Source organism: Prinia subflava, chromosome 20, assembly GCF_021018805.1.
Source record: "Prinia subflava isolate CZ2003 ecotype Zambia chromosome 20, Cam_Psub_1.2, whole genome shotgun sequence".
In the NCBI taxonomy this organism is placed as follows: Eukaryota; Metazoa; Chordata; class Aves; order Passeriformes; family Cisticolidae; genus Prinia; species Prinia subflava.
The window spans coordinates 1,761,492-1,789,486 of record NC_086266.1 but is presented as its reverse complement, the minus strand read 5'-3'; the positions used below and the strand labels follow the sequence as shown (position 1 = coordinate 1,789,486).

The following is a 27,995-nucleotide window of genomic DNA, read 5'->3' as shown; positions in this document are numbered from 1 at the left end:
AGTGGCCACGCTCACCAACCCGCAGCTGTATGAAGGCACCGGAGCGCGGCCCCACGGCCCGGTGCGGGTCCCTGGGGCCGGAGCTGGTTCGGAGGGCAGCCCGAGGCGGGCGGGCTCCGCGCCCGTGTCCGGTGTCCCCTGTGCGGGCCCCGTGCGGGGCGGCTCCTCCCCGCCCGTGTCAGTCACGCCGCGGTCCGGGCGGCGGGCGCGGGGCGCGGACGAGGAGGGGGCCGGGGCGGGGGCGGGCCCGCTCTCCGCTGCTCCCCCCGCTCTCCCCTGCTCTCCCCTGCTCTCCTCCGCTCTCCTCCGCTCTCCCCGCCTCCCGCCGCTCGCTGCCGGCGGGGCTGCGGGGCAGAACCGGCCGCCGAGCATCCTCCGGCCGCGGGGCCTCGCTGCGCTCCTGGCCGGGACAGGTGCCCCAGCCCGGGAGCTTGCGGAGCGCCCGCCGCCTGCGGCTCGGGCGTAGCGGATCCTTCCTCTCCGCTCCCGTCCATCACTCGGGGGTCGAGGGCTGGCGGCGGGAGGACCCCGTCCGTCCCCTGCTTGCCCCCCCTCCGAATCGAAGGGGACACCTCAAAGCTGCGGGAGAAGATCATGGCAACGTGAGCGAGCGGCGGAGCCTGGCCGGAGCCCGTGCAGCCGGCGGAGCGGAGCGGGAGCCGCAGCCCCAGCGCTGCTCGCGGCGGTCACGGAGCGGAGCGCAGCGGCTCCAGCCCTGCCCCAGGTTAGTGAGCTTTGCTGGCCCAGGCGAGGCCGCGGGAAGGCGCGGTCCCGCTGCCGGAGCTACGCACGGACAGCCCCGAGAGGGGATTCGACGCCGCCCGGGCGTTCCGTCTGTCCCGGGTCTCCGGTCCATGTCCCGCCGGCCCCTCGGGGACACCGGTGGCACCTGGCCCGGCCCCGGGCAGGGGGACAGCCCCGGGCAGGGGGACAGCCCCGAGCCCGGCTTCTCTCCCGGGCAGGGGGACAGCCCCGAGCCCGGCTCCTCTCCCGGGCAGGGGAACAGCCCCGAGCCCGGCTCCTCTCCCGGGCAGGGGGACAGCCCCGAGCCCGGCTCCCTTCCCGATCCCGGGCAGGGGGACAGCCCCGAGCCCGGCTCCTCTCCCGGGCAGGGGAACAGCCCCGAGCCCGGCTCCTCTCCCGGGCACGGGGACAGCCCCGAGCCCGGCTCCTTTCCCCGGGCAGGGGGACAGCCCCGAGCCCGGCTCCTTTCCCCGGGCAGGGGAACAGCCCCGAGCCCGGCTCCTTTCCCCGGGCAGGGGGACAGCCCCGAGCCCGGCTCCCCGGGCGCTCCCCGGGCTCTGTTCCGTCGGAGCAGCGGGGAGGGGGCACCGCCCGCCGGCCGCGCCGCGGGGCTGAGCTCGGGAGGAGCGCGGGGTTCGCGCTGTGGGTGATGGAGAGCGGCGGGGCTGAGCTGTGCCCGCCGCCCATCACCGCAGCCCCGCTGCCCTCGGCGCTGCCGTTTCTGCATTTTGCGGGGTTTTTTTCACTAATCGAGTTTTTTTTTTTTTAACTGCTTCTTGTAGTTATCAAACCGGGCTCTTTGGAGCGTTAAACAGAGCCCCATCTGCCTTATTTCACTAAGTAATTCACGTGAGATGTGGATCGCTTTAGTTGTTTCTACAATGCAGAAAATACACCAATAATTAACAGGTTAATACTGACTGAGATTATTTGAATCCAGGAATATTTTTAGGACGTTGCCCCTTGGGGAAATAAAGGGAGTGTGCTAATAGTGAAAAGTATGTGTTTATATTTGGAGTAACAACAATACAGAAATTAAAGAGAATTAAGAAAGACATCAAAAGTCTCCATCCCATTCCTGTTATTAACTCCTCCATCTCACATTGCTGTGCAGCATTTCTGAGAAGCAGTCCAAGTTTTGTAATGTTCTTCCTTTTGAAGACCTGACATTTCAAATGGGTGGATTTCTGAGCCTTTCCACTCCAGCTAACCAACCCAGCCAACAGATAAGGTGCTGCACAAAGGATAATTGTGCGCCATTTATAATTATTGTTTGCATAAGCAATCCTTACAAAGGCTGAAATATTTAAACATTCACATTTCTGCTAGTCCCAATGATGTGCTACTGTTGTTCTCAATGCACACAGGATGTCCTGGGACTAAATTATGAGGTTTTAATGTTAAACAGGTTTCTAAAAGGATGTTTGGCTTCAAAAATGTCCTATGTGATTTGAATATGTTGAAAGGGGAAAACTACTTAAACTCTTCTTCTGAAATTGAAACGTTATTCTCAACTTGCAAAAATAAATGGAAAGTTATGTTTTGTTACTGAACAGGGAGTGTGCTTTAAGGAATGCTTTTTAAAAAAACATTTTCAGAGGCAATTTGCATTGTTTTGAATGAGCTTACTGAGCACAGAGTAGTGGCACAGGTTTAGTTAGTTAAGGAAGGTGTCCATTGTGGTTGTGGTTTGGGAATACAGAGAATTCTTGAACAGTGAAGCCGCTGGTAAAATCAGGTCACACACCCTTTGTTACAGGATCCTGGCTCTCAACAGTCTGAACTGGAAGATCTTCATTTTAAGGCCTTCTTACCTTACTCTTTAGTTCCTTTAAGTTATCCACCACTTTATTATACATATATAAATGTGGTTTTTTGCCTTATCTGTGAGTTTGAACATATTTATATACAGTTCTGTTATTTACATGACATCTGAAAAGGCCAAATTAGTTTACAAAACAGACTGTTCATTTTCCAGTAGCGACTCTTTTTGGGTTTTCTAAACTTCTGTAAAACTAATAGTGAATCCATATCAAGGCTTTTAAAATCACACCCAAATCTTTCCAACATGGTAAGTTCTGGACAGGAAGAACAGATAACACTTTTGTAATGAATGCTCATAAACATTGGAGCATCAAAATAGTAGAATCTTAAGTTGGCCGTATTAAAAATATATGCTTTAGTTAATTAATTATTTCCATAAAATAATTCACTTGTTAAAACCCAGAAAAATATAAACAGAATGACAGCAAGTACAATACCAGCCCTGCACTACACAGAGAAGAATACACTGAGCTTTGCCCCACATGCAGGATTTTGACATTAAAGATCTACAGGAATGAAGATGGCAAGTCATCCCTTCATTCTGCTCTCAGGGCAGCAGAAGGGTTAACTCCAGAAAAATTAATTATACACAGTTACCAGAACAATGGTGGTTGGAAGAGGGGCGCAGGGGCAGCTGAAGAGGGGTGGGAGCCTTTTAGATGAGCTGAGGAAATCTCCTCTGGCTGCAGCAGGGCCGGTGGAATACAGAGAATTGGGAAAAACACCCTGAATGGGGATTTCCAGTGCAGGACCTGTGCTCCAGGGACAGCCGAGGTGAACTTTAGGAAGAAGCAAACATGAAACCAAAGATACACCTAAAAGTGATGCTCTGCAAGAACATATCTTAAACTAGTTCCTTAGGAAAGAGAACTTTTAAGAATTTTGACTGCTCACTTGCCAGATTGCTTTGAAATAAAATAAGGACATTTTTAGAAGGAATATCCAATTTTCATCTCTCATGAATGGGAATGTGGCCTCTTTTCCAAAAATCAAATGATCTGAAGGCAAAGCTGTTTCCATGAAAGGAAGATGCATGATACAGACATTTTCTTTTGTCCTGGCAGTTTAGGATTTCTGTGTGCTGGATGAAATCATTGAGTATCGTACAAGATTTTACTTCAATTAATTTGATTTTTTTTCCCTAACAGCTCAACATTCTCTTCTTGGAGGCTCTTTCTTTTCCTTTTGACGATAAAGATGAAAAGAAAGCGGATATTGGAGGATTTGCATTTTATCTTTTTTGGTGTGCTCTGTCTCCTTTTCATAGATGGAGGTAAACTAGAACAAGTAAAATGTAAGTAGACTTTAAACAAAGCTGTCACATTTACCTAAATTGGACATTTTCCTTCTATTTTCAGATGTGGTTCAGAAAAGAATGTCCTAAACCTTCTAACATTCTCCCTCCTTCTAATCCTGTATTTCATAGAATCAGGCCACACCCACATTTGGGGTACATTTTCCTAAAGCTGTACAGGTTACAGTGAATCATAAAGAATGTAACACACCAGTTGGTGAATCTGTTTTATTTCAAATATCCTGAGTCAAGAGTGTGCTTAATTGTATTTAGTAACCTCTGTAAACATCTGACAGATTATCTGGATCTGTCCCATGTGTAAGAATCCTGTGCTGAAGTTTTCAGCTCGTGTAAAGCTTGTCCAAGACTGTTCTGTTGTGTTGTAAAAACAACCTCAGATGAACTGGATTAGGTACATACTTTGAGAAAATTAAGAGTCTCTCTCTTTTAAAAAAACTGTCAAAAACTTGATGAGAAGATTTGAAAAGAATACAAACAATAGAAAGGGAGCATTTCTGCAAAGCCTGTCATCCGTGAGAGATGTTAACACATTTCAGAAATCAGGGCAAGGACGAATAGCTACCCAAATAAGTCTGGGAATTATTGAGTGCTTCAGCCTTGTTACCAGGTCTCTGGAATTCTCTCCCCACCTGCACAGGTTGTGTTTTGGCCCCCTTCTTACAAAAGACATTATTTGCCCTTGAGAAGTCATTAAAATTTTTAGCCTCAGTCTCAGCAGCTTCTGCTTCCAAGGAAGTAGATGGGGGGAAACAAAAGAGATTGAGTTCCAGAAAGGGCCTGTGCCCCACTGAACTCACCCACAGGAAAACTGTGTGCAGGAACCTTGTTAAAGAAAGAGCAGTGTGAGAAATTCCCAGCCTCCAGTTGTCTGCTTTTTCGTATCCTGTGTTTCATTTGTCATGCTTCTGTGTGGAGGGAAAGCAGATCCCAGTTTCTATTAACAGCCCCCAGCTCTGGCTGCTCCATTCCAGCCCAGGAAATGTGAAGAGTGTCCCTGGCTTGGATTAGCACATGGAAGATGGGAATTTCCTTAAGATATCCTGAAGTATCTTCTGTACTGTGGGTAATGAATTAAACTGAATTTGGATATCATTAGGATAACAGAAAGGAACTCCCACATGGAAAAACCCTTTTATTGTAGAGATTTGATGTTTCAATGTGAAACCATAATGTGACAGGAAGGGACAGGACAATAATGTCTGCCAGGTATGTGGATTTCTGCAAATCTGCAACTGCAAGATCAGAAGTGCTTAGTGAACAAAAGATCTTGAAATATTTTGAAAGCTGATGCATAAATTATTTCAACATCTCTCTGTGGTACGACCTGGGATTTTCCTGAGTTGGAGCAATTGCTTTGGTTTTGCAGTGAAGAGGTTTTGTTTCCTATAACCCTGTCTGAGGCACTTTCACGGAATGGAAATTTTCATTCATAGCTCTTTCAATTCTTTACTCTTTTACAGATTCAGATACATCCTGTGTGTTTCAAGATAAGAAGTACCACGTAGGAGAGAGGTGGCATCCTTATCTAGAGCCCTATGGCCTTGTTTACTGCGTTAATTGTCTTTGCTCAGAGGTAGGACTGAGTTACTGATCCCACCACTCCTGCTTGCTTCATTGACTACAAATCTGTTTTCACTACTGGGTCGTGGTCATGCTGCAGGAAATAGAGGCAGGTGATCCTAGTGAAAGGAAAATACCAACAGAAAAGGCAAATACTGGCAAAAAGACTTGCACAGCATAGACAAAACAACTCCTTAATTAGCCAGAAGCTCTGTGGGTGCTGGGCTTTACATCTCAACTGATCAGGCCCCACTGTCTGAGTATGATCCTTGCAGTTTCTCCAATCTGGATAATTAATGCTGGGCCTGAATTTGGTGCTTTGGTCTATGTACAGTGCCAGCATCTTCCAGTCAGAGCATCTGCTGCCCTGAAGTGCTGAAGGAACAGGCTTAGATAATCACTGTTGGTAAAAGTCAGTCAAAGAAGAATGAGATGATGAAACATGAGAAAAACTTACGGGGAGTAGAGAGAATTGGGCAGAACATGAAAGGGCTCCCATCAGCTGATGGCTGATGCAAAAACACAGAAGTCAGAGATCCCCACAGAATGTCATGTACAGCTGGGAGGAGGCACAAAAACGAGGGCAGTTTATGCCCATTAGAGCACTTTAAAATAAACAATAAGGGATCTTAATCACTAACACGTGAGACGCTCCAGATGCTGAGTTCTGTTTGCCATATTTAATGCAGAATAAAGTATTCCTCGCTGTTTTCCCTCCCTGCAAGTGTAAAATGTTGGGCCCCTGTGCAGCATTTGCTCTGAGGGAATCTGCTACTGCAGTTCAGTGCAGAGATGCACAAACAGGAATCCCACAAGTTTAGCTGCAGAATGCAACTGTGAGAGAAAAAACAAAGTAGTAGGAAGGAAAGGAAAAGTCTTTGTTTAGAGTAAAAAGGAGTTTCCACTCAACATCTGTTGATTTATATGCAAAGTTGAAAACTCCCTCAGAGTTTGTGTGGAGTAAAACACTCATTAAATCACTGGAAGAATGTGTCTTGGGTGGGGAAAAAAATTAACTGGAAATCTGAGAGATCTGGATACCAATAAATGCTTGATGATTTTTAAAGAGATGTTAGTTTGGAGGGATGGGAAAGTGCCTGGCCAGCTCCTCTAGACAACAGCATTGCTGGACCCAGGCACACCCACACACTGTGAGCCTCCAAAAAACACAGCCTGTTTTGTTTTTTAGCTTGGGTGTGGAAGACAAAGTGATAGTTCAGGGCAGCAGGTTTAGTAAAGAAGGAAACTGCTTGTGGTAGTTCCCAGAAGTGGACTGGACTCTGCTCCCTTGTTTGCTGTGTTTTACCTTTGGTGCACCACGAGGGTGCAAAATGTAACGTGGGATAATTGCAGCAGTGAGGATGCTGAGGGATCTCTTGGATGTGACTCTTGCTGTGTAGAAGGAAGATTCCAAATAACGACTGCAGAGCTTTGTCCTGGCCACAATCACTCCCTCAGAGCACTGACCTACCATAAAAACTCCTGAAGCTTCATCATTTTATGGAGTTTCCTTCAGGAAACCCTCAACAATTTATAACTTTAACAAAATAAAGGCATTAAAAACATATCATGACATAGCACAAGCACAGACCATAAACTAAATATGACAGCAGAAAAGATGGAAGTAAAGTGTGCCACAGCCAGCAAGTAAGAGGGATCATACATAAACCATGTCTGATTCCCTGGCAGGTAGGATCTGTAGAGAGTCTGAGGCAGCAGTTGATTCCCTAACTCTGCAGAGAAAAGCAAAAAAATCCCCAGGGGTCTTTATGTCCAAAATGTCTTTGCTGGCCACAGATGATCCACATGATGTCTGCACAAAACCAGTCACATCAGCCAGGCAGCAGGCAGAGCTCCCTGCTCTGTCTCCAAACAGTCTGTCTGTCCCTCCCCCAGCACACACACTTGTGATGGTTAAGAAAATTAACTAAACAGAGGCCAAGTTATTCAGCCTGGCATTATAAAAAAAAAAAAAGCTTTCCTGTTTTTGTGTGTATATAGTATTGTATTTTTACAAGTTATAATTTACATACTTAAGCCAGAATAAAACTAAACATAATTCAGTGTTCTCACCCTGTTCCCCCTTCCTTTTACAACCCCTCCTCCCCCCCAGCTCATAGTGGAGCCTGTTGACTGTTACTGTCGAGTAAAATTGAGCACTCACAATTTGTCAGATCATTATTTTACTCCCTAAAATAGAGCAGTTTCTTGCTTTTGCTTGTGTTCGTAGTCATATCTGCAGAGCCCAGGCTCAGTGACTGCTCTCCACACTCAGCACTGATAGCTCAGCTCAAAGAGAGAGGTGCATCAACACCTTTGCTACCTGAGGCAGAAATGTGACCTTGGCCCTGGCTTGGAGAGACTGAGCAGTGCTTGAGTCCTGCCCTGCTCAGTGGGGCTGTTCTCCCAAATCTCATGTGAATTTAGGTGTAAGATCAGTCTCACTAAGCACAGGACCAGTTAAAATCTCTCTGTCCTGCAGCACACAGTGGGGTCTGGCTGGCAGTGTGGAGCAGCCTGCAGAATTTTATCACAGCTGACCATGCACAGAAAATAAACATTCACTCAGGAGATTCTGCAGGACTTAAAAGGAAAAAGAGTGAGGTCACAGAACAGGAGAAGTCAGCAATGTGGAGCCAGGTCAGCAGGCAGCACAGCCTTTCCTCTGCAGCAGTGCTTCACAGCTCCCAGCAGAGCAGGGGTAGTCACAGTTCTGTGAAGGTCCTAGAGTCTAAAATTTGCTCCTCTTCTACAAAATCAGTATATTTCATTTCAGTTCTTATTGGAAACAGATGGTGATAATCATTTTTAGTGTCTCTTTCCAAAGAAGATGCACAGCTGTAGTTTGTGGCTGGCAATGATCTAATAGAAGGATTCCAGCCTGTGGTCTGCAGATATTTGTCAATGAATTATTTTGGAAGGGATGACTAGAAAGGCCTATACTGTCTAGGGAAGTCTGCACATCCACTGGAAACATTTCAGTGCTCCAGAAGGCATGTGAAAATAAAGTGGGTTTAGTCCTGACACCACCTAAAACTACAGTCATAACTTATTACCAATGTTCATGGTGAAAGACCTTTCTTGTTATAAACATGAGCTACTCAGAGGTAAATTAAGAGGATGAATTATGGATGGGAAATGGGAATTTGAAATGGATAGTCTTTTCTGGTTACAGACACCAGAGAATGAAAATTCCCTGTGTTTTAATTATAAATCAAACTTAGATGTGGTCAAATAGAATATTATGTTAATGACATGAATAATGAACCCTATTCCCAAGACTTAACTCTCATATTTCTTAAAAAATGGCTACTTACCATCTGGGTTTTTTTGTCTACTGGGAAAGCAATAAAATGAAAACAAAAGACTCTCCACAGTTTTCAGGAACAATTACAGACACTATTGTCTCTTGAGGTCTTGAACTAACCCTCAGTAGGGGATATCTCAGAGACCTACCATTTATCCATGTCTTAGTTTTGGAAATGCAATTCCTAAGCATAATCTGCTCAAAAGAAAAAGACAAATGGAAAGAAAAAGAGAAATGGAGATTGATGCCATCCATTTTTACACACTCCTCTGATTTTAAGGTTTTTAAGGATTTCTGACCTCCAGTATAAATTCATGACAGTGGAAGTATCTGGGCATATCTCGGTGTGAGTGAAACCAGAATGTTGTAAGAAAGGGATTTAAAAAAAATGTTTGGATGTGGAATAGAGAACATAAAAATGTGTAGGACAGCGCATTTCATGAAAATATTGTGTACTGTGTTCCACCTGCAGAATGGAAATGTTTTGTGCAGCAGAATAAGATGCCCAAGTCTACACTGTGCTTCCCCTGTGCATGTCCCACAGCTGTGCTGCCCACGATGCCCAGGTAATTCCTATTACTGACAAATACTCCTTTCTGAAATAGTTATTTAGTATGCTGAGTAACAACAAAATTAAATATCTGTGCTGGAAAACCTCTGTGAGGTAAACATCCTCCTGTATCCATTTAGGTCATGAGAGGCTTGTCCTACAGTAAGTTACAGTATTTCCTGTGGTGTTTTCTGTTTAGGAAATCACAAGTACAGATTTGTGAAGGGACCAGGTAAGCTACCAAGTCCAGTCCCCTACAATCCAGGCAGAAAGGAGCAGTTGTTTCATGACTGTCCATTCCACACTCCTTATCTCTAAACTATCACAATAAAACACTGTCCTGCAAACTTGCTAGGTTTCTGGGTTTGGTGCTTTTCATAAGAGCAGACCAAAATATCCAGTTATTTGCAATGTCTGCTAACAAGCAATTCAAAATTGCTTTGGCAAACGTGCATTTGTGCAGTGTCACTGCACAACCAGTCTGGTAACATTTACCTTTTACATCTCAGGGCCAGGCATAGCTTCATAATTAGTAGGGACTGTTGTAAATCATAGAAGCAGTGCTGTGGAAGTTTATGGCTATATAAATCCAATTGGATACTGTATAGTAAAGTCTCCAGACTGTACATTTATTATGTGCTCATTATTAAGAGCCACTGTATGAAAGAGACTGAGCAGGATCTTTCACGAGCCTGTTCCAGCATTCCCGACATGGCCTCATGGCTGGGAGATTTGACTGCAGCTTTCCCCTAAATGTCTGTCTTAGTGGCACCCCACATTTCCATTTATAAAAGAGTATTCATGCAGCATCATGGAAAGGGGTTTTATTTGACTTTCTCCAGAGTTTAATTGTCTGAGGAAAACAAGCTGTTCCCTGAGTGAACCCCAGCAGCAGGAGGCAGTAAGTGCACAAGGGCAGAGGCTGCTGTTGAGGTGGGATGGATGAGTTCACTGCACTCACTGGGTAACAAATCCTATCCACACATCAGTTCTGGGTTGGATTCATCTGCCCTGACAATTATTTACACTCTCTATCAGATATGTGTATCAATACCTGATGTAGGTGTCTAGAATCCTTTTTTTAACCAGTGACAAGGGAGAACCATTTGGAGCTTATCACTCATCTGATGCCGTGATGCTGCTTTTGTGTCTTAGGATGAGACTGAGCCCATTCAACTTTAAATCCAGGTCTTTGGAGCTGGAACATCCAGCTGATGATTGGGGTTTTCTCTATAATGGTCTACTGCGTAGGAAAGAAAATTTCTAAGGCAAAATGCTTTCTTTGGCCAACTAGAAATGCTCATTATATTCTGTCACATATGTTTCCCCTCCATTTCTCAAGCTGCATTACAGAAATGAGTGATGCTAGTCAGAGTGACCTGGGGCTCTTCTCTTGCCTCTCTGCAGGCCTTGTAGAGTGTAACTGCACAAATCACTGTCTCCTTATTTAATGAAGCAGAGGTAATGCCAGGAGGCAGCATCTTTCATTGGATACTGAACTTTTTAGCTACCTAAGTGAAGGAGCTGTTGAAAGGATTCCTTTGAGAAGAGTTGGCTGTGCACTCCCCCTGGAATTAATGTCTCCTGCCTCCATAGTGACACTGGACTCGCTGACACAAAGAGATGCAGTGTTTGTATCCTGTCTCCCTGGCACCAGACATCATGAAGCTTAAGTAGTTTTTAGACATATGTTATGAAGCATCTTCTACTTCCATCAGTGGTTCACCAGCTTCTACCACAGGTTCACTGCTAACCTTTCTTTTTTAAACCTATTCTTTCTAGCATTGGCAAAATCCAGACCTTCTTTCTTATACAGATCTAGATATTCCTTCCTTTTGCATCTCTGAAAAGTTTGACCATCTGAACTGTATTCTTCTTGTCATCACACATATGGATGCAAAAAGCCAGGGTCACATGAATTGGGACTCTTTTTACACTTTAGAGAGACCCAAAGGACATCACATCAAGCTTCAGAGCTTGATCTCCTTCCTTGCACCTCAGGATGCTCCAGGCACCAGCAGAGGAGAGGTGATTTGTAGTCAGGGAGAGAATTCACCATCGTTCTTAGATCTGGATCAGCTCTTGACATGAAGTGGGCTTCAGAGCTTCTGCCTCCTGTCATGAAAACAAACTTCATGTACAAGTTCTTGGAGCATTTAGCTGTGGCTGCCCTTTATGGCACTTCTATGGACAGAGCCTTTAAAGCTGGAACATTTATTGTAGATTGTATCATTTCTTCATTCAACAATTACAAATCAAAGTATTTAGAGTGTAGCCAAAGATCAAATATGTAAACCTAAGAAAACATCAGAAGCCAAAATTCACAATTGCAGGATTTAGACAGGGTTTCCACATTGCACTTGCTGGTTTGATTTCTCAGCAGATAAGGCTGCATGCTGATGTATGAATCAGCCCTTCTGGCTCCAGAGTTTTTTAAGCTTGCTGCCCCGACTAAACACACTGCCTTCCAAGAACATCCATTATTAGTAACATGTTTAAGTTTAAGCTCCTTTGGTACCATGGTTTTTCTTTATCAAATTCAAACCACTTTTCTGTTGTACTTTTTCTTTAGATACAGAAATGCCAGGTGGCCCCCATACACACAGCTGGTCCAAAGATGGACCACGTGAGGTGCACACAACTGAGAACATCACCTAAAAATCAGTGAGGCTGTGTCTGCATGGCAGTAATACCCAGTAATACCTGGATCTCTGAATTAGCTATTTTAGCTCCTGAGACAGCACAGGACTCACTGCTCTGCAAAACTCACTGAATAAGGAGGAAAAATGTGCCTGCCATGAGCTCAGTGCTACCTTCACTGAGTAACTGAGCTAGTGCAGGGGACACCCTGCACTCTGCAGGGTAGACCAGGACTCAGCAGGGCAAGGTGCAGGGCTTGTACAGCCCCTGTTGACTCTGACAGACATTTTATAAGTAAATACAGTACATGTATTTACAGTATAGTGCAGCACTTCTGAATTACAACCAAAATCTTCACCCCTGGCTGTTGGAAGCTCTGCTGGAGTGATTTTTCCATTGCAGAATGCACACACATTAAACCATTGGTGAAGAGGCTTTGGGTTCCACCCAGCTCACACCCCAGAGCTCCCAGGCTCTCACTTCTCACCCTTCCATTCAGGAACATTTTTGGGATAGAGGAAGGGATGCTGTGCCCAGCTCTTCCACTCTCTGTGTAACTCTTCTTGCTACCACCTACCCCTTCTCACATCAGCAGGTGAGAGTTCCAACAATGGGTAGTTGTCAGATAGTTAAAATTAAGTATTTATTTGGAAGTGAATTTGCTTTAGCAGTATAATGGCGTAGGCATTACTGGCAGATGTCTAATTTTTTCCTGTTGATCTGTGCTTAAATAATTCGATTTGGTTTGTGATTTGCCTTTGTCACTATCTTCACAAGGAATGTTTGCTACCACAGCCAGATTGAGGTTATTGCTTGTTTCCATTCTGGGTTTTTTGACCATAAAAAATTTAAAAATGTCTATCTGTATATCAGCATCCAAAATGCATTGAAAAAACACATATCTTCCCACATGGATGACAGAACTTCAATTCTTTGGACTGACATAATGGGATAGCCTAAGCTACTCAGAATTTTTCCAAGATAACTTCCAAGACCTTCAAAGGGACTTCAGAGAGGATTCAGAATGCACCAAAGCTTCATTTAATTTGTTTCCTTGGCGGGAGAGTGATTGGTGGATTCATATAATATTTTAACTTGAGAGCAAGAATTAAACTAGAGCAACCTAGAAAGTGTTTTATGAGCTCTTCAGAGTTGCTGGGCAATTGATAGGTGATTTTTTATGCAACTATAAAAGAAAACACAGGAAATTGGGCTGGAGAAAATATATTAAAATAATGTGAAGAGATTGACTTTAGCCCTAGAAAGATAAAACACAACCAAGAGCCTTTTGAATGTTTAAACTGAAATGAAATCTTTGCCTTGAATCTGGATGGAAGTTCACAGTGCCTAGATAAGGTGCTACTAGTTCCTTCCAGCAATGAATTTCATACACTTTTGACCATCTGACCATATTAAAGACTAGCTGTGGTGATTAACTCTGAATTACCCTGGAGTTTTTAGAGCTTAACCTGGTCCTTAAAGTTATTTTAATGTAAAGCATTTTGTGGCTTAATATCGTTGACACCTGCACCTCCAAGAGACACATATGGATTTTATTTAGAGCTTGTGTTTGCAGTTTTTGGATAGTGCACAACTTTTCCATCCACATTTATTGTCAGCCTCCACCACTACTTTAAAGACAACATCATTGCACAGCTTTGGTTGTTTTTTAAAGGAACCTTCACATGTCATTTTAATTTGTAATATTGCAAATTTACAAAACAGATTGGTAATAATTTGGATTGTGATGCATGACTGAGGGAAAAGGCTAAATGCACATGGGCTGAGGCTTGATCCACTTTCTACTGTAGTCAACCAACAGATTTCTATTAACCTGGATAGTTTTTGGACTCAGTCTTCTAAGAGAACAGATGCAGTTACTGACTCTGCTATAATCCTTCTCTCTAGAAATTCTAAGGAATATGGTAGGAATGTGAGGCAGAGTGGCCAAAATGTGGTCACAGAACGTTTCCTGCACTGAAGGTTCTTTTGGGGATGTGAACCCCAGTGGCAGAATGAGAAATCCATGTTCCCATGGATTCTTTGTACTGGCCTTTCTGCTCCAAATGGGTCAGCAGATAAATTTGCATTGGATCTGTGAGTAAAACAAACCTAATCTTGTTACTGTACCTGAGTTTCACTGGAACTGCAGGAAAACAGGCAGGTGCTCTGTGCCATGTAAAGTACTGCTATTTCTGCATGAAATGCATTGCATAAACACAGAAGAGTGTTATTTATGTGATCTTTTTTCCATATACACGTGTGTGGGTTCTGAAGGGGTAACCTATCATTCTCAGGCAGATTTTAAGTCACAAGGAAAGTCATGCAGCCTTGCATGATGCTGTTATAGCTTGAGGTGTACAGAAAGCAGCAGGGGAGGTCACTGGGCAGCTGCTGTCCAACAACAGATCCTGCACCAGGGACAGCCCAGAGAGCTCCAGAGCCCCTCTCAGTTAAACTGACACTTCCAGTTGTGTACATTAAGTAGCAAAACCCACTGGGAATACAGGAAATGTGCAGGAGAGATGTCAGTGCAAACAGCTGTCCTGGAGTTACAGCACAATCCAATTGCTTCTCCAGTGGATGTGGCTCCAAAACAATCCTCAGGCTCTTGGTCTGTACATGCTTATGCTCTGTTTTGATTCAGAAAACAAGTTTTATAAAATCTCCTCTGGATTCAAATTCATAATCTATCATCTGTCTGCTTTAAGAAAAACCAGACTATCTGCAAAACAGTTCCCAGTATGGTAAGTTTCTTAAGGCATTAGACCTTGTGATTAATTTCATATTGTTTAGCACTTGATTGTTTTTATAAGGGTGGTTAATAAAATAGACAAACTGTAAAACCCAAGCCAGGCTGGGCACCCAGCCTTTCTGCTGGACACTAAAAGCATATATTTTTCATTAAGTGACACTAGGTGATTCTGAATGTTGCCGTTTAAAAATAGTTTCTAACTCAGCAAGCCAGGAGCCTGTAGGATTTAAAAAAAAATTGTTCTTTGCCAGATGTTCTGATACTAAAATAAGCAATAGTGAGAGTGTTAAGTACTAACACAAATGGGCAGAGTATTGTACAGGAAAGCACCTCGCAGAGATGCAATAAATCCCTGCAGAGCCTTGCTGAGGTGCTGGGAAATCTCCATTTCAGGAGGACACTGAACTGCAGGTCAGTGCAGCTCAGCACAGCGACTACAGAAAGCCAGGCTGTCCCCAAGGGCACTGCCCAAAAGCAGCTGATTTTTTTGTCTTTCAGATGTCACATCATAAATCCACTGATAGTTGTGCCATGGCTGATACTGAGTCTGAGGTGTCTTTCCCAGTTTGTTAGGCAGTGTCCTAAATTATTAATTAGTAATTATATCTGTGCCTCTTGTCTTTATCCAGAAGGATCCAAGTTCAGCTCAGCTTAATTGATTGTAGTAAGGCCTGGATCCTAAAGCCATTCCTCAAATAAGTCACCCCCCATTTCCCAAAAGGTTAGATTGCTCATAGCTGGTTACTGCTTTTCACTCTGCACATAAATACTTTTGCAGAAGTTACCAGTGCTTCAAACACCAGGAACTGCCCACAGAATTTGTCTGAGCTGTTCAAGGGATTAGAAGCAAATAATTGATGCTCTTCTGCTTCATATCCAAGTAAGGGTAAAGCATCTCAGGACCAAGTTTTTATAACAATCCAGGAAGGAATAGAATTGTAAACATAAAAAGCTGAAAGATGGTGTTTCCAAAACTGACTGGGATCCATGTGATACAGAATCTGGAAAGTTGGGTATGTGTACATTTTTGACTCTTCCCTCAGTCCCTGGCTCTTGGACAACTCAAGTCATGGGCAGACCATCAGGAACCCAGACAGGCTGCCATGAAAAAATATGTGATTGGAGCAGATTCCACTCAACCAGAAAATTTCCATAAAATTTCCGTGGTTTATTAAATTCATTGTCCTTACATAATAAAGAGAAATTAGGGAGAAGGGAAGTTTTTCCTCCCCTGTGTTTATGACAGTGTGGATTATCAAGAACATTTGCATGAAATGTTCCTTTCCCCTTGCTTCCAGAGGACTCCCTTTTCTCAGTAAGCAGCAAAATCACCGGGAAATCCTGTGAATACAATGGCACCACCTACCACCACGGAGAGATGTTTGTGGCTGAGGGGCTTTTCCAAAACAGGCAAGCAAACCAGTGTGCCCAGTGCAGCTGCTCAGTAAGTAACACGACAGATCCCTGCTCTGTGTGTGCTCCAGCTCTCCTTGCTAGGAGATGTGACACTGAAATATAAGCAATGCATAGCAAAGGCTGGGAATTGAGAATTAATGCTGAAACTCCTGAGAGTGCTCAGAGGTAGTGAGCAGTACCTGGTGAATAAATGCCAGGTGACCTCTTAAACACAGTGCACAATGCACAGCCTGCATCTGCTGCAGGTGAGCTCACAGTGCAGAGGCAGCAGGTAAAATATAGAATATTTCCCTTCAGCCTAACTGGAAAAGATAGCACTGAACACTAAATGACTGATTTAATTCAGACTGAGATGATAAGTAAAGAGCCTCCCAAGGGAGGGGACAGCTCTGAACTGGCACTGGGCACAGAGCCATTCCTGAGATGTCACAATTCAAATCCAGTGTATTTGAGCAGTCATCCAGGGACTCTTCAGAGCCAGTGTCCGAACTAAAACATCCCTCTCAATCCAACCAGCTCTTCAGTATCAGCTATTGGCAGCTCTCTACTTCCTCTCATAAAATCATCATTTTCTTCATGAACTAAGAATTTCATAGGCCAAGTACTGAACAGACTGTTCTAATCGAATATTCTGCTTTTGCATAGAGTGGCATTTATATAAACACAGATTTAAGCATGTCCATAAAGAAATGAATATACAGCACCAGACAATCAACCACTCCTTCTAAATTCCCTTTTGTGTTTTACTGGCAGGAAGGAAATGTGTACTGTGGATTGAAGACTTGTCCCAAATTAACTTGCTCTGTCCCAGTTTCTGTTCCAGAGTCCTGCTGTCCCGTTTGCAGAGGTAAGTTAAGCACAGGCACAGAAGGACGGGCTCTGAATTCACTCCTTCCCCTTTCAGAGCCCTGTCTGTGCAGCAGCAGTTTCCCATGTAATTCCAGTCCAGTGCATTTTGGGGAGTTACCCTGCCAGTGCCAGCAAGGTAACATTGCTGCCTTTTGTTTTCCTGAATTGAAACAAGGTGAGAATGCTCTGATAATGAAGTTGCATCCTCCTAATGAAGGTTCTGCTTGTTTGAACTCAGTACTTGAAACAAACCTTGAAACTTTTTGCCAGGCAAACTGCTTGTGAAGCCACAGGCAAAACAAGCAAAGTGATAGTTCTGCTCCCAGGAAGAAATACAGTGATATACTGTTTTAAATGTAATACATTGACAGTTAATTAAAGTAAATCTTTGTTAATTGTCTGACGTCATTTGCCAGGTAGTTATTTGAGCTGTACCTGAAACCAGCTACTTCCAGATACAAAAATCAGACTTACAAAGTATCTAACATAACATATGCAGTAAACCAGCCTTACATTGGAGAAATCAATCACTTCAGACACAGTCACTAATGAGATACCAGTTCATTAGCATTTCCATAAGAGAGGTGAGATTACATCAGATTATGCACTAGAGGCAGCCCACTGTCTGAAGTTATCCAGGGCTTTTTTAATGTATCCTCCTGGCTACTGCTCTTATTTAAAAATGTTAAAATGATCATTTATCTCATAACCTACCTTGTCCTTTTCAATATGGCAGAAGCTCTTTTATCTCTTCTCTGTGTTTTCTATGAAATGCAAACCTAAACAAAATATTTGCCAAGATCTAGCACAGCTCATGGCGAGGAAACTGTGACTCAGTTTCTGCTCCCTGCATGGCCAAGTATATTCTATTAAAATGTGCTGATTTTGATATTCATTCCTCTGCTGCTGACTAGAGCCTGACACAGCTGTAAGCCAGGTGAGACTTGTCCCCTCTGTATCTCCCAAGGTGTTGCAGAGTCACTCCTCTAATGGATACTGCTCTGCTTCATGTGCAGGAGATGGAGAATTGTCATGGGAACATTCTGATGGAGACATCTTCAGGCAGCCAGCCAACAGGGAAGCTGTAAGTGGGACCCACAGTTTAAAGACATTTTCTTGCTGTGCTGTGCACGGCAGTACATTGGGGAAAAAAGAGAAAAGGATGATAATGGGTCTGAATACTACTGCCGCATGCTGGGTTCTGTGAATCTAGCCCAAAATGGGTTTCTTTCACTGAACCTGAATTCATGAATAATGCTGAATTAGAGCAGGAGCTCCTGAAGTTTGGTTTTTTCTGTATATGCTCTGTGAGAATAAAATCTGACAGTATTTGTTTGCTATGCAAGAATTGCTTTTAAATAATAATTGCAAATACTTGCTTCCCAGTTCACATGCACACATATATATTTACTATAGGGATTAACTGTCTTTGGTGGTAAAAGTATCCATTAACAACTTACTGCTCAAGAGATGATTCTTGTAACAGCATTTGGAGAGAATCTGAAGGGCCTTTAAACATTAGGAGCACTACCTAAATACAGGAGCCAGCAGATCTTTGGCTGAGTGGGAAGAATTGTGTCTATAAAATAAGGGATGTAACATGAAACCTTCAGGTTCACGGGCATTTTGGAAGATGATTCTCTGAGAAGAAGGAGTGTTGTTGCTCTAGAAAACAGACTGTGCACTGCTACACCCCCTTTTAGTGCTCATTCCCTACTCAACCCTTGCTCACTGGAGTGGGACATTCACTCCTGCTTTCTGTCTGTCTCCAGAGACACTCACACCGCTCCCACTATGAGCTGTCACCCAGCTCTGCCAGGCAGGTCATCAACATCCCACGATTTCCCAGTGCCAGGAGCAACCGTGGAGCCCTCCCAGACCCCCAGCAGGCCTCAGGGACCATCGTGCAAATCGTCATCAACAACAGGCACAAGCACGGCCGAGGTAACGACAAACGCTTCTTCCAGGATGGCTCTGGGTCAGGAATCCGTCACCCAGAGCTCAAAAAGAATCTCAAAATCTACAGCAGGATCTTGAAACCTCACGCTGGTATTGAGAAATCCAGTGCAAATCAGGGAGGCAAAAGCAATGAGCTGTTGAGGGGATGAAATTCCTTCTTGACTGAGATCAGTTCTGCCTACACGTACAAGAATGAATTTCACTCTGCAAAAGCAGTGCTGCTCTCTGAGTCACTTTGTGGGATTGTGCCCCATAACTCGGAGAGCTCATGTGGTGGCTGCCAGGAGGAAACAAGGTGACTTGTCCTGGAGGAAATTGTGGTTATTTTCTTTACACTTTCTCCTATTTTGTAACTTTTATAGCTGTAAACAGCTTATATTTCAACTGCAAATCTCAGACCATGAAGCTTTGCCACAGTACCAGGAGGTTTTCTGCCTCTGAGACTTAGCAAATTATTCCCATGAAAGACAGTCTCATGTCTTCCCTTAAAGCAGTTTCCTGAGGCAGTGGGACACAAGGGATGATTTTCCTCCCAAAAGGGAGCAATGATGCCTGAGCTGTAGAGAGGCAGATTTAACCAATGTGATCAATCTCACTCTAAGAATCCTTTAGTGCCTTCTGCTAATAGAATGTAGGACATGCTACGTTTTGGGGACAGCAGAATTTTAAGTTCATGTGGCAAACCATATTCCTCATGCACTACAGGAAGGACAAAAATAAAGGGAAAATACCAGTTTATCAGTGAATGGGACAGCAGGTTTTGTACAGTAAAAAGGGTGGGATGCTCAGTTGCAGGAACAGGCCTAGGAAGCTGTAAAAGAAATAGCTTTAAAAACACATGCTCAGAAGATGATCTGTCCATAAATACCAGTCAGCATACACTCAGAAACTACCCACAAAGAGTTAAAATCCCTTGTATTAGGGCCAACTAATCTTTTAAGGTATTAACTAACAGAAGGAATGTTGGCTATAGGATCTTTATTATCCACCTGAACAAGCATGAAAAAGCATTCAGATCATGCCAGTGTTTTCTGGTGAATGTAGGAGCAGGAATCTCCAGGCAGTGCAATGTCTTTGACGTGTAATTCACACATGAAGACATCATCAAAGCAGTTTCTGACTGACTTGTTTCAGCAAATGAAGGGAATATTTCTGGATGCAGCATAACTTCAGACACTCACTGCCTGCAGAGTGTCTGAGAGATCCCCAGGATGGGAACAGGAATGCTGACCATGTGTTTTCTTTTGTTCCTGTGCAATTAACAAGTGTTTTATTAATTAATGCACGTGTCCCTTGAGACACATTTCAGCAAGTTAAAAAATAAGCACATAACAACTTTCCTGACATGCAAATACTGTGTGGTTGTGTGGATACAGATTTATCATTCTGAGCATGAGGAGCTATAAAAACACGGTAACTAGAAGTTATTTGCCAGTATTTATCTTTTACTAGAGGCTTCATCTGCTACCTCAGAGTATTTATTTAATTGTTCTGTGTCAAACAACCCTAAAAAGACAGAGAGTATGTATCCATACAATGTCATGTATTATCCCTTCCCCTGTCAGGGAGAACTCAGGAAGTATTTATGTCCATTATGGATCTGGAGAGCTCTGGCTGGGGGAAAAGAAGTCCATGTTACCATACAAATTAGCAATAATATTCTTTTTAAGCATTTAAGAAGCCTGCTGAGCAGCTGAGTACTTACCAGTTTTTTCATTTGTAGTTTTTTTCTTCCATATTCTCAGTGTACAGATAAAACTTACCTTTTATTTGGGAAACAAAACTGTTCCCTACCTCTAAAAAACCCCCATGTCTTAAGAAAAAGTTAAAAAGTAGCAAATTATAAACCAAATGATAGCATAAGCTCACAAAAGACATTGCAAAAAACACTCCCCATAAATCTCAGTAACTCACTAAAGTATAAACCAGTTGGTTACATCTGTTACCAGTTAGATATAAATTTCAGATTACAGATAAAAATTAAATTGCTTTTGAAAGTTACAGGCAAAACAGGAACATATTTTACAAATAAAAACATTAATGAAAATGATGGCATATTAGAGGAATTGGAAATATTTACAACGTATCCCAACTTCACTTTTGTTGCTTTTAGAAGTCAGGCAGTGCCCCTTCTTTCACCTTGCTGGGATTAGTTTGCATTTTTCTTTGTGTTTATAAAATATTTAAAAAGAAAGAAGTACGATTTATAGGAGAAATGGAAACATGGTGTAAAGTGATTTAATTCCCATCAACTGCTGGGTGACCCAAAGTGGCTCCTACCAGGCATGGATTTTTCCACTCTCTTCGTGTCAGCTTTATTTCTCTGACTCCCAGGGGCTCTGATGAATAAATACTCTGAAGTTCTTAGAAGCTTTTGGAGTGAAATTTCAGCCCTATATGCATCTTCTCATGTTTCCTCGTGATTCCAGAAGCCAAATGAATTTATATACTTATTGATACATGTATTTCCACAAAGGAATCAAGGGAAAACTGCTCAGAAAAGGGTGGCCACTCATTTTAAATAAAGGAACCACAAGTTAACAAGCAGAGAAATGGGCCTGAGATGCTAACAGATGATGTAAGGAGAAACTTTAAACAAATGTGCATGAATCAAATGAATATTTATAGATAAGCAGCCAATGAACATACCTTTTCCAGCTGTACTTTTTCTTCTTTTTCTTTTCTTCTGTAGTTTGTGTTTCAAATGGCAAAACTTACTCACATGGTGAATCTTGGCACCCCAGTCTGCGGGCCTTTGGAATCGTAGAGTGTGTGTTGTGCACCTGCAACATCACCAAACAAGAATGTAAGAAAATTCACTGTCCAGAACAATATCCCTGCAAATACCCTCAGAAAGTAGAAGGAAAATGCTGTAAAGTCTGTCCAGGTAAAACGAAGTTGATCACAGACCACTTTTTGCTGTGCATGTTAAAGGGCTTGGCTGTGATGTGAGCAGCAGTGCTGTGTCCCAGGGTGTGACACGGGCAGAGCTGCCTGGCCACTCTCCTCTTGCTGCTGCTCCTCACACAGGGGACACGCTGCTGGCACAGTCCTGAGCAGTCACTGCCTCTCTCTCTGCTCTTAACACCACCTCCTGATGCTCATTTCCAAAGAGAGTATTTCAGAAATGTATACAGAAAGTTCATTACTGCCAAAAGACTCCTGTCCTTCCCCCACCACGGTGCCCACAGAACCTTCAAATCGTTTTCTGGCTTGTAAAATCCACATGGAGATAACATCATTTCTGCTTTTTAAAATGTACCAGAAGGATTCAAAACTCTGATTGGTGTCAGTTACATAACTTAATCCTTAGAATAAATACTAACTTATCATAGATTTAGCATTGTGCCTATGCTGCGCTAATGATAAAACTTATGATAAAAATAAATGCTTACAGCTAGTAAAAACCTCCTAAAAGGATTCTGCTGATGATTTGCCAAATGAAAAGCCATGTTTTGTGTAATACAAAAGGTAAAGGACTGTCCAGTTCCCTTCTGTGCCCATTTGTGAGTTTGTTTGGTGATGCTCTGAGGAAATGAGTTGCTCAGCCATGTGCAGAAACATTGGTAGAATTCCACTTCCTATCCTCTCCTGTTGTCTTGCTTACTGGGAAAAATCCAGGATGCAGTGGGCAGGCAGGAGGTGCCTATCTGGGTCTTTTGAAGCAAAGATCCACAGCTTTCCCTGGAAGAACAGCCAACAAAGCCTGGCTAACAGGCTTCAATAGAAGAATTAATGGCAAAAAGCCTTGGGATTTGAGATCCTATGTGCCCATTTCTAAGAAAGCTGAACCCTTTCCTGCAGTCTGTCTTGCATATGTGGAGATGTATTAATTATTAGGTGTTTCTACAAATGGTGGTCTGAGCCTCTAAGTTGCATCATCTCTCACTGTCCAACTTCCAATTGCAAACAGAATAATTACAATTTCTACTCTACAACTTTATCAGGTGGGCAAGAGATAATGTGCTCTGTGGCTGGCCCAGGCGTGCACTGACCACATGGGTGCTGCCGAGCAAAATGCAGATCTCAGGATTCTTTTCCTCACAAAACATGAATTCAGGTCTCTTCACTCTAACCAACCACCAATTTCCATTTGGTTCTTTTATTTCCCCGAGATTTCTAACATAATTTCAAATATGCTTGAAGCGTAGACAAGAGGTTCACACCTTGTGAGGGGTCTCCCAGACTTTGTTGTACACAGCTCATTTCCTTAGGAAAGTGAATTACAAACATAAATTCTGCCTTGCCATGCACAGGCTACCAGAACCTGGCAGAGCAGAACACTGCTGAGTGTCTGTGTTGACAGCTGGAGATGGATTTGTGTGTGAATGTTCATACAAATGAACATTCTGCTTTCAAACTAACCATTCTCGGCTGTTGATGCCAAGTCTGGAGGACTTGATTATAGCTGTAGTATGTGTTCTGTCCTTTTTGGTTTTTAAACAGAAGATGTGCCAAGTCAAACCTTTGACAGCAAAGATTTCTTCTGTGGGAAAGAGACGTTTCCTGTCTATGAATCCGTTTTCACAGAGGAAGGAGAAACCATCAGGAAAATTGCAATAGAGACTGAAAAGCCACCTCAAATAGAAATACATGTGTGGACAATTAGAAAAGGTGAGTTGAGCAAGTTCTTTCTTTAAACAGTGTATCATTTTCCATTAAAATCCCAGGACAGTTTACAGATCCAGGCATTTTGAGACTGCTGTTCTTTAGGATATCACTCTTTAGGATATCGCTGTTACAGCCACGTCCAACAAACTCGGATTTTCCTGTACAAAACTCATTAGAAACACACAAAGCTGTAGTTCTGCTAACTCCTACCCTTCACTGGGAGCAAAAGCACAATGACAAACAGGTTTCCAGTATTACTCTGTGTAATTTATTGCAGATAAATGGGTGGTAGGGTTGGAACAACGTGCCTGGAGGTTCTTACTTAGGCTGGACCAAAAAGCTTTCCATTAAAATCAGTCTTGCCCTGTTTGTGATGATACACCCATGATGGTACCTATAGAATATGGGCCAAAAATCTGTTAAGGATGCAAAGAATATCTTTTGCTAGACTAACTGCTAAAATTAGAACAAAATAGAGAAGCATTCAGAAGCCCAAGCACTACTGCAAATCATGAACTTTCAGAGTATAAAAAATTATCTCCAGCCTCACAAAAATCATTTCTATCTACTTTAAGCAAAAAGCATATGGTCCCCATGGGAAACCCTCACATAGTGCACCCTTTTGCATGGAAATGAGACAACTCTAAATGCTTTAAAGGAGGAAGCCAAGGCCAAAGTGGGAGTAGAGAAGAAATCCCAGAGCATTGGATGGTTCACAACTCCCCTGTGTGTTAGAAAGCCACAAAGCCTAAGAATGATCTGACAGTCATGTTGCCTGCTGGCTCAGAATGGTATCTGACAGCAGAATTATGCTGCTTTTCTCCAAGACACTGTGACTTTTGGCTTCTGTTGTAATCTTACATTTACTCATAATAAAGAAGGATTCAGTGATTTTGGAAAAGAATTGGCTAAATCTCCCACCCCTCACAAACTCCCTGCAATCCCAATTTCACAGGAGGATTTACAGGGGAAGACAAAAAAAAAATAGGGGGATGGAGAGACAGAATTTGAAAAAGAATAGACTGAAAATGTTACAAAGAGGCAGGACAGCACTCCAGGTTTAGAACAGTGGCACATTTCCAGTAACAGGCACTTCTCCTCTCTTTGCTGAAGGGATTCTGCGTCACCTCTATGTTGAAAAATTGTCCAAGAAAGAATTTGAAGGACTGCCTTACTTCAAGTTGATAACAAGGACAACCCTTAGTAAGTAAAATTCTGCCTTATTGAGGTTTCTACTCTCCATATAATCACAGCCATTAAAAACAGTCTCTGTTAGTCAGTCTAATCAAATGGATGTAGTGAATTTTCCTCTATGATCACAATATTTGATGTTTGGATTTAACTAATCAAAATACAGCAATTTAAAATATAGATATATATACAGTAGTTCATGTACATGCTGCCTTAGTCTCCTGTGTTTTGATAAAGTACAATATAGGAACTTTTCTGCATAAGTCTGAAATATGACTAATGTCAGCACAGCTGCAGAATTTGGATTTATATATGTAACATGTCAAGTTACCCTGGTGTTTTCAAATGTAATTTAGAAGGGGAAAAATTCAGATATTTTTAAAGGGGTTCTACATACACTTATGTTGTGTTTGAAAGATTACTTTCCTATGTTCTTAACAACATCTTCATTATTAAAATGTGTCTTAAGAAAGGACATGTACTTCTTTTATCACTCTTGATTCAATTTGGGATTGTGACAGTAGCTAACAAATACTAATTCAGTTAATTTGCTAACTGAATTAAGTTATAGCTGTTTTTAATTCCTAGTTCCTTTGCATTACAACTTGTAATTTTTTTCTATATTTTTTCTCATTAAAAAATCTTTTTCCCAGAAATAAAATACTTGTTACAGACCTATTGAGACACAGATATGTTTTCATATAAAAAAATCCCTATTTTTTTGCAGTCAGCTTTCCATTAGCTTGTCATTGTTATCTGTAATGTCGTATTCTAGTTACCAGGACAGCATGTACTTCTATTAACACTATCATAAATGGGTAGAAATATTAATTTCCGTGACACTTTGTATTACACACAGGTAAGAGGAGTTCACAGCACATGAACCATTTAGCTGTGTTGCTTCCCAGCTTTTAAATACTTTGCTTTACCAGGGTACCCAGTGTCATAAAATGATTGAATAAATAGAGCCAACTTACAGGACTACTTAATTAAAGAAAATAGTAATATTCTGATCCATATTTATTTTTTTAACAAAGTTATTTTGCATGGAATATGTTACATGGTTGTAAGATGCTTTGAATATTTTCCATGGGAGGATTGAACATTCCCTCTTTGACCATTGTGAATCAGTTTTTGCAGAGTGCTTGTAAATGTCTTCCAAGTCCCTGTGCCCTTTTCTAAGTCAATATCTGTCTCCTTTGTGTTTTTGTTTTCAGGCCAGTGGAAAATATTTAGCGAGGGAGAAGCTCAGATCAGCCAAATGTGTGAAAGCAGAGTGTGCAGGACTGAGCTCGAGGATTTGGTAAAGGTTTTGTACCTTGAAAAGTCTGAAAAGGGTCACTGTTAAGGGAGACAGCACTGGAGGGAAAAACACAAGAAAACTTATGAAAACTTGGATCTGCAGCTGGACTGCAGGCTTATTTTGCTTAAGTCAACAGTTGCCCTAAACCCCCAAACTATAATGCAGTAATTATTCACATCATGCACAGCAAATTTGCTGCTTTATGTGTAGTGGTCTGTGTCAACTGCTCAAATATCTCCTCCAAAAGAGCAGAGGGCTCTGTGTTACTGCTGAGGGAGAAAGAAAAACTCTGCTGTCCTAGAGTTGCATTTCTTCACAAGTTAAGAAGAGAAAACAGAGAGTTTATGCTATTATTATTTGGCAAGTTATTCAAACTAATGAATAGAAGGACACCTAATAAATGTGCAGGAGCTATGGAGAGTCCTGTCCTGAACTGAGACCATTTCTGGTGTTGAAATGACTCACGTAGTAGTGGAGGAAAAACACAAGTGGTACAATACTCATGTTGGAGACATAAAAAGCAGATTTAAACTAACAGACTGCTTAGCAGCCTGCCTTTGGGATGATGTCTTGTAGTTGAGCAAACAAAGTCCATAAACTGCACAGCAGGTGTTAGTGGCAATCACTGTATTTTTGTAGCAATTGGAGCAAATGTTCGCTTTTAAGTGGTTTTCACTGTTTCTTCCACCCACTTTTCTAAAAGTGTAAGGTCCCTATCATAACCCTAATAACTTCATTCCCTATTTACACACGCCCTTGGCTGGTAAACCACCTCCTGAAGTGACGTGGCAGAAGGTGGTGAAGCACTTGCAGTGTTTTCAGAACACCTAAAGCATTCAAACTCACGATTAATAATGCCTTAAAAGTTATGACAGAACTTAATTTATTTGATCTGATTTGTTACAAATATAATTGCATTTTTCTGAAGCAATTGTCATGTTTCAAGGACAGCTCTCTCCCATGACAAAACTAAACAGCTTTAGGCTTGTAGAGCACAACAAGCTTGTTGTGACCACTGTTATCTTTGGGAAAAAACTCAAATCTGAGAGATTCTGTTAAAATTAGTATAGCATGCCTACAGTGCATTTAGGAGAGGTGAATCTCATCTGCAGAGTATTTATAACAATCTGAAAACTGTTTTCACCAAACCCCTGCACTGCCCCATGGCTGCAATGTTGGATTAAATCCCAAGATGCAAAAGCGTCTCTGCCTGCTCTTGCTCCCATTTTCCACCCCACGAGCAGACAGGAACAGCGCTGTTTAAACACAGCTAGGAAACAAAGCTTTATGGAAATGGCCTGAGCCGGGGGCTGGGCCTTCACGGGGAGTGAAATCCACAGTGACAACAAGGATTTTGAGGTTTGTCATTCTGCCAGTGACAGCCCTCACGGGTGTCCACATTCCTGAAGGGATGGAGCTGTGGGAGGGGTTGGCACTGAATGCCAGAAGCCTTTTCAGGCAGAGCCTCGCCGTGGTGAGGGGATCCTTGGCTTGGGCAGCAGAGCCTGGCAGGCTCCATCCTCAGCACCAGGGCTCTCCCTGGCATCAACCAGGACCTGGCAGGGCTCCATCCTCAGCACCAGGGCTCTCCCTGGCATCAACCAGGACCTGGCAGGGCTCCATCCTCAGCACCAGGGGCTCTCCCTGGCACCAGGGCCTGGCAGGGCTCCATCCTCAGCACCAGGGCTCTCCCTGGCACCAGGGCCTGGCAGGGCTCCATCCTCAGCACCAGGGCTCTCCCTGGTACCCAGGGCCTGGCAGGGCTCCATCCTCAGCACCAGGGCCTGGCAGGCTCCATGCTCAGCACCAGGGCTCTCCCTGGCACCCAGGGCCTGCCAGCCTCCATCTTCAGCACCAGGCTTCTCCCTGGCACCAGGGCCTGGCAGGGCTCCATCCTCAGCACCAGGACCTGGCAGGGCTCCATCCTCAGCACCAGGGCTCTCCCTGGTTTCCCAGGGCCTGGCAGGGCTC

The 27,995-nt window shown here is 43.1% G+C and overlaps 2 protein-coding genes across 3 annotated transcripts in view; one reads left to right on the top strand and one right to left on the bottom strand.

Moving 5' to 3' along the window:
• PAK3 (p21 (RAC1) activated kinase 3) overlaps positions 1-21,678 on the bottom strand; it is a 112,491-nt gene extending 90,813 nt beyond the window's left edge. Inside the window, exon 1 of the mRNA XM_063416919.1 lies at positions 21,569-21,678. The gene's annotated coding sequence lies outside the window, so the exon portion shown is untranslated. The remainder of the gene's footprint in view (positions 1-21,568) is intronic.
• Positions 184-27,589, top strand: CHRDL1 (chordin like 1). Of its 2 annotated transcripts, none has more exons than XM_063416914.1 (12): positions 184-724; positions 3,717-3,862; positions 5,344-5,456; positions 9,223-9,316; positions 15,994-16,139; positions 16,865-16,958; positions 17,977-18,044; positions 18,733-18,904; positions 21,612-21,806; positions 23,369-23,533; positions 24,644-24,733; positions 25,939-27,589. In XM_063416914.1, exons 2-12 carry the CDS (start codon positions 3,766-3,768, stop codon positions 26,067-26,069), a joined length of 1,365 nt encoding a protein of 454 aa, XP_063272984.1. In that variant the 5' UTR covers positions 184-724; positions 3,717-3,765; the 3' UTR covers positions 26,070-27,589. The 2 variants fall into 2 exon arrangements, with proteins under 2 accessions (XP_063272984.1, XP_063272983.1); XM_063416913.1 differs by having other exon boundaries at positions 191-724; positions 23,366-23,533.
• Positions 27,590-27,995: the final 406 nt, after the last annotated feature.

Coding starts and splice junctions, on each gene's coding strand:
- CHRDL1 (XM_063416913.1), top strand. CDS start 3,766: ATGAAAAGAAAGCGGATATTGGAGGATTTGCATTTTATCTTTTTTGGT. Junction 3,863..5,343: donor TAAACTAGAACAAGTAAAAT/GTAAGTAGACTT, acceptor ACTCTTTTACAG/ATTCAGATACATCCTGTGTG. Junction 21,807..23,365: donor ATGCTGTAAAGTCTGTCCAG/GTAAAACGAAGT, acceptor GTTTTTAAACAG/AAGATGTGCCAAGTCAAACC.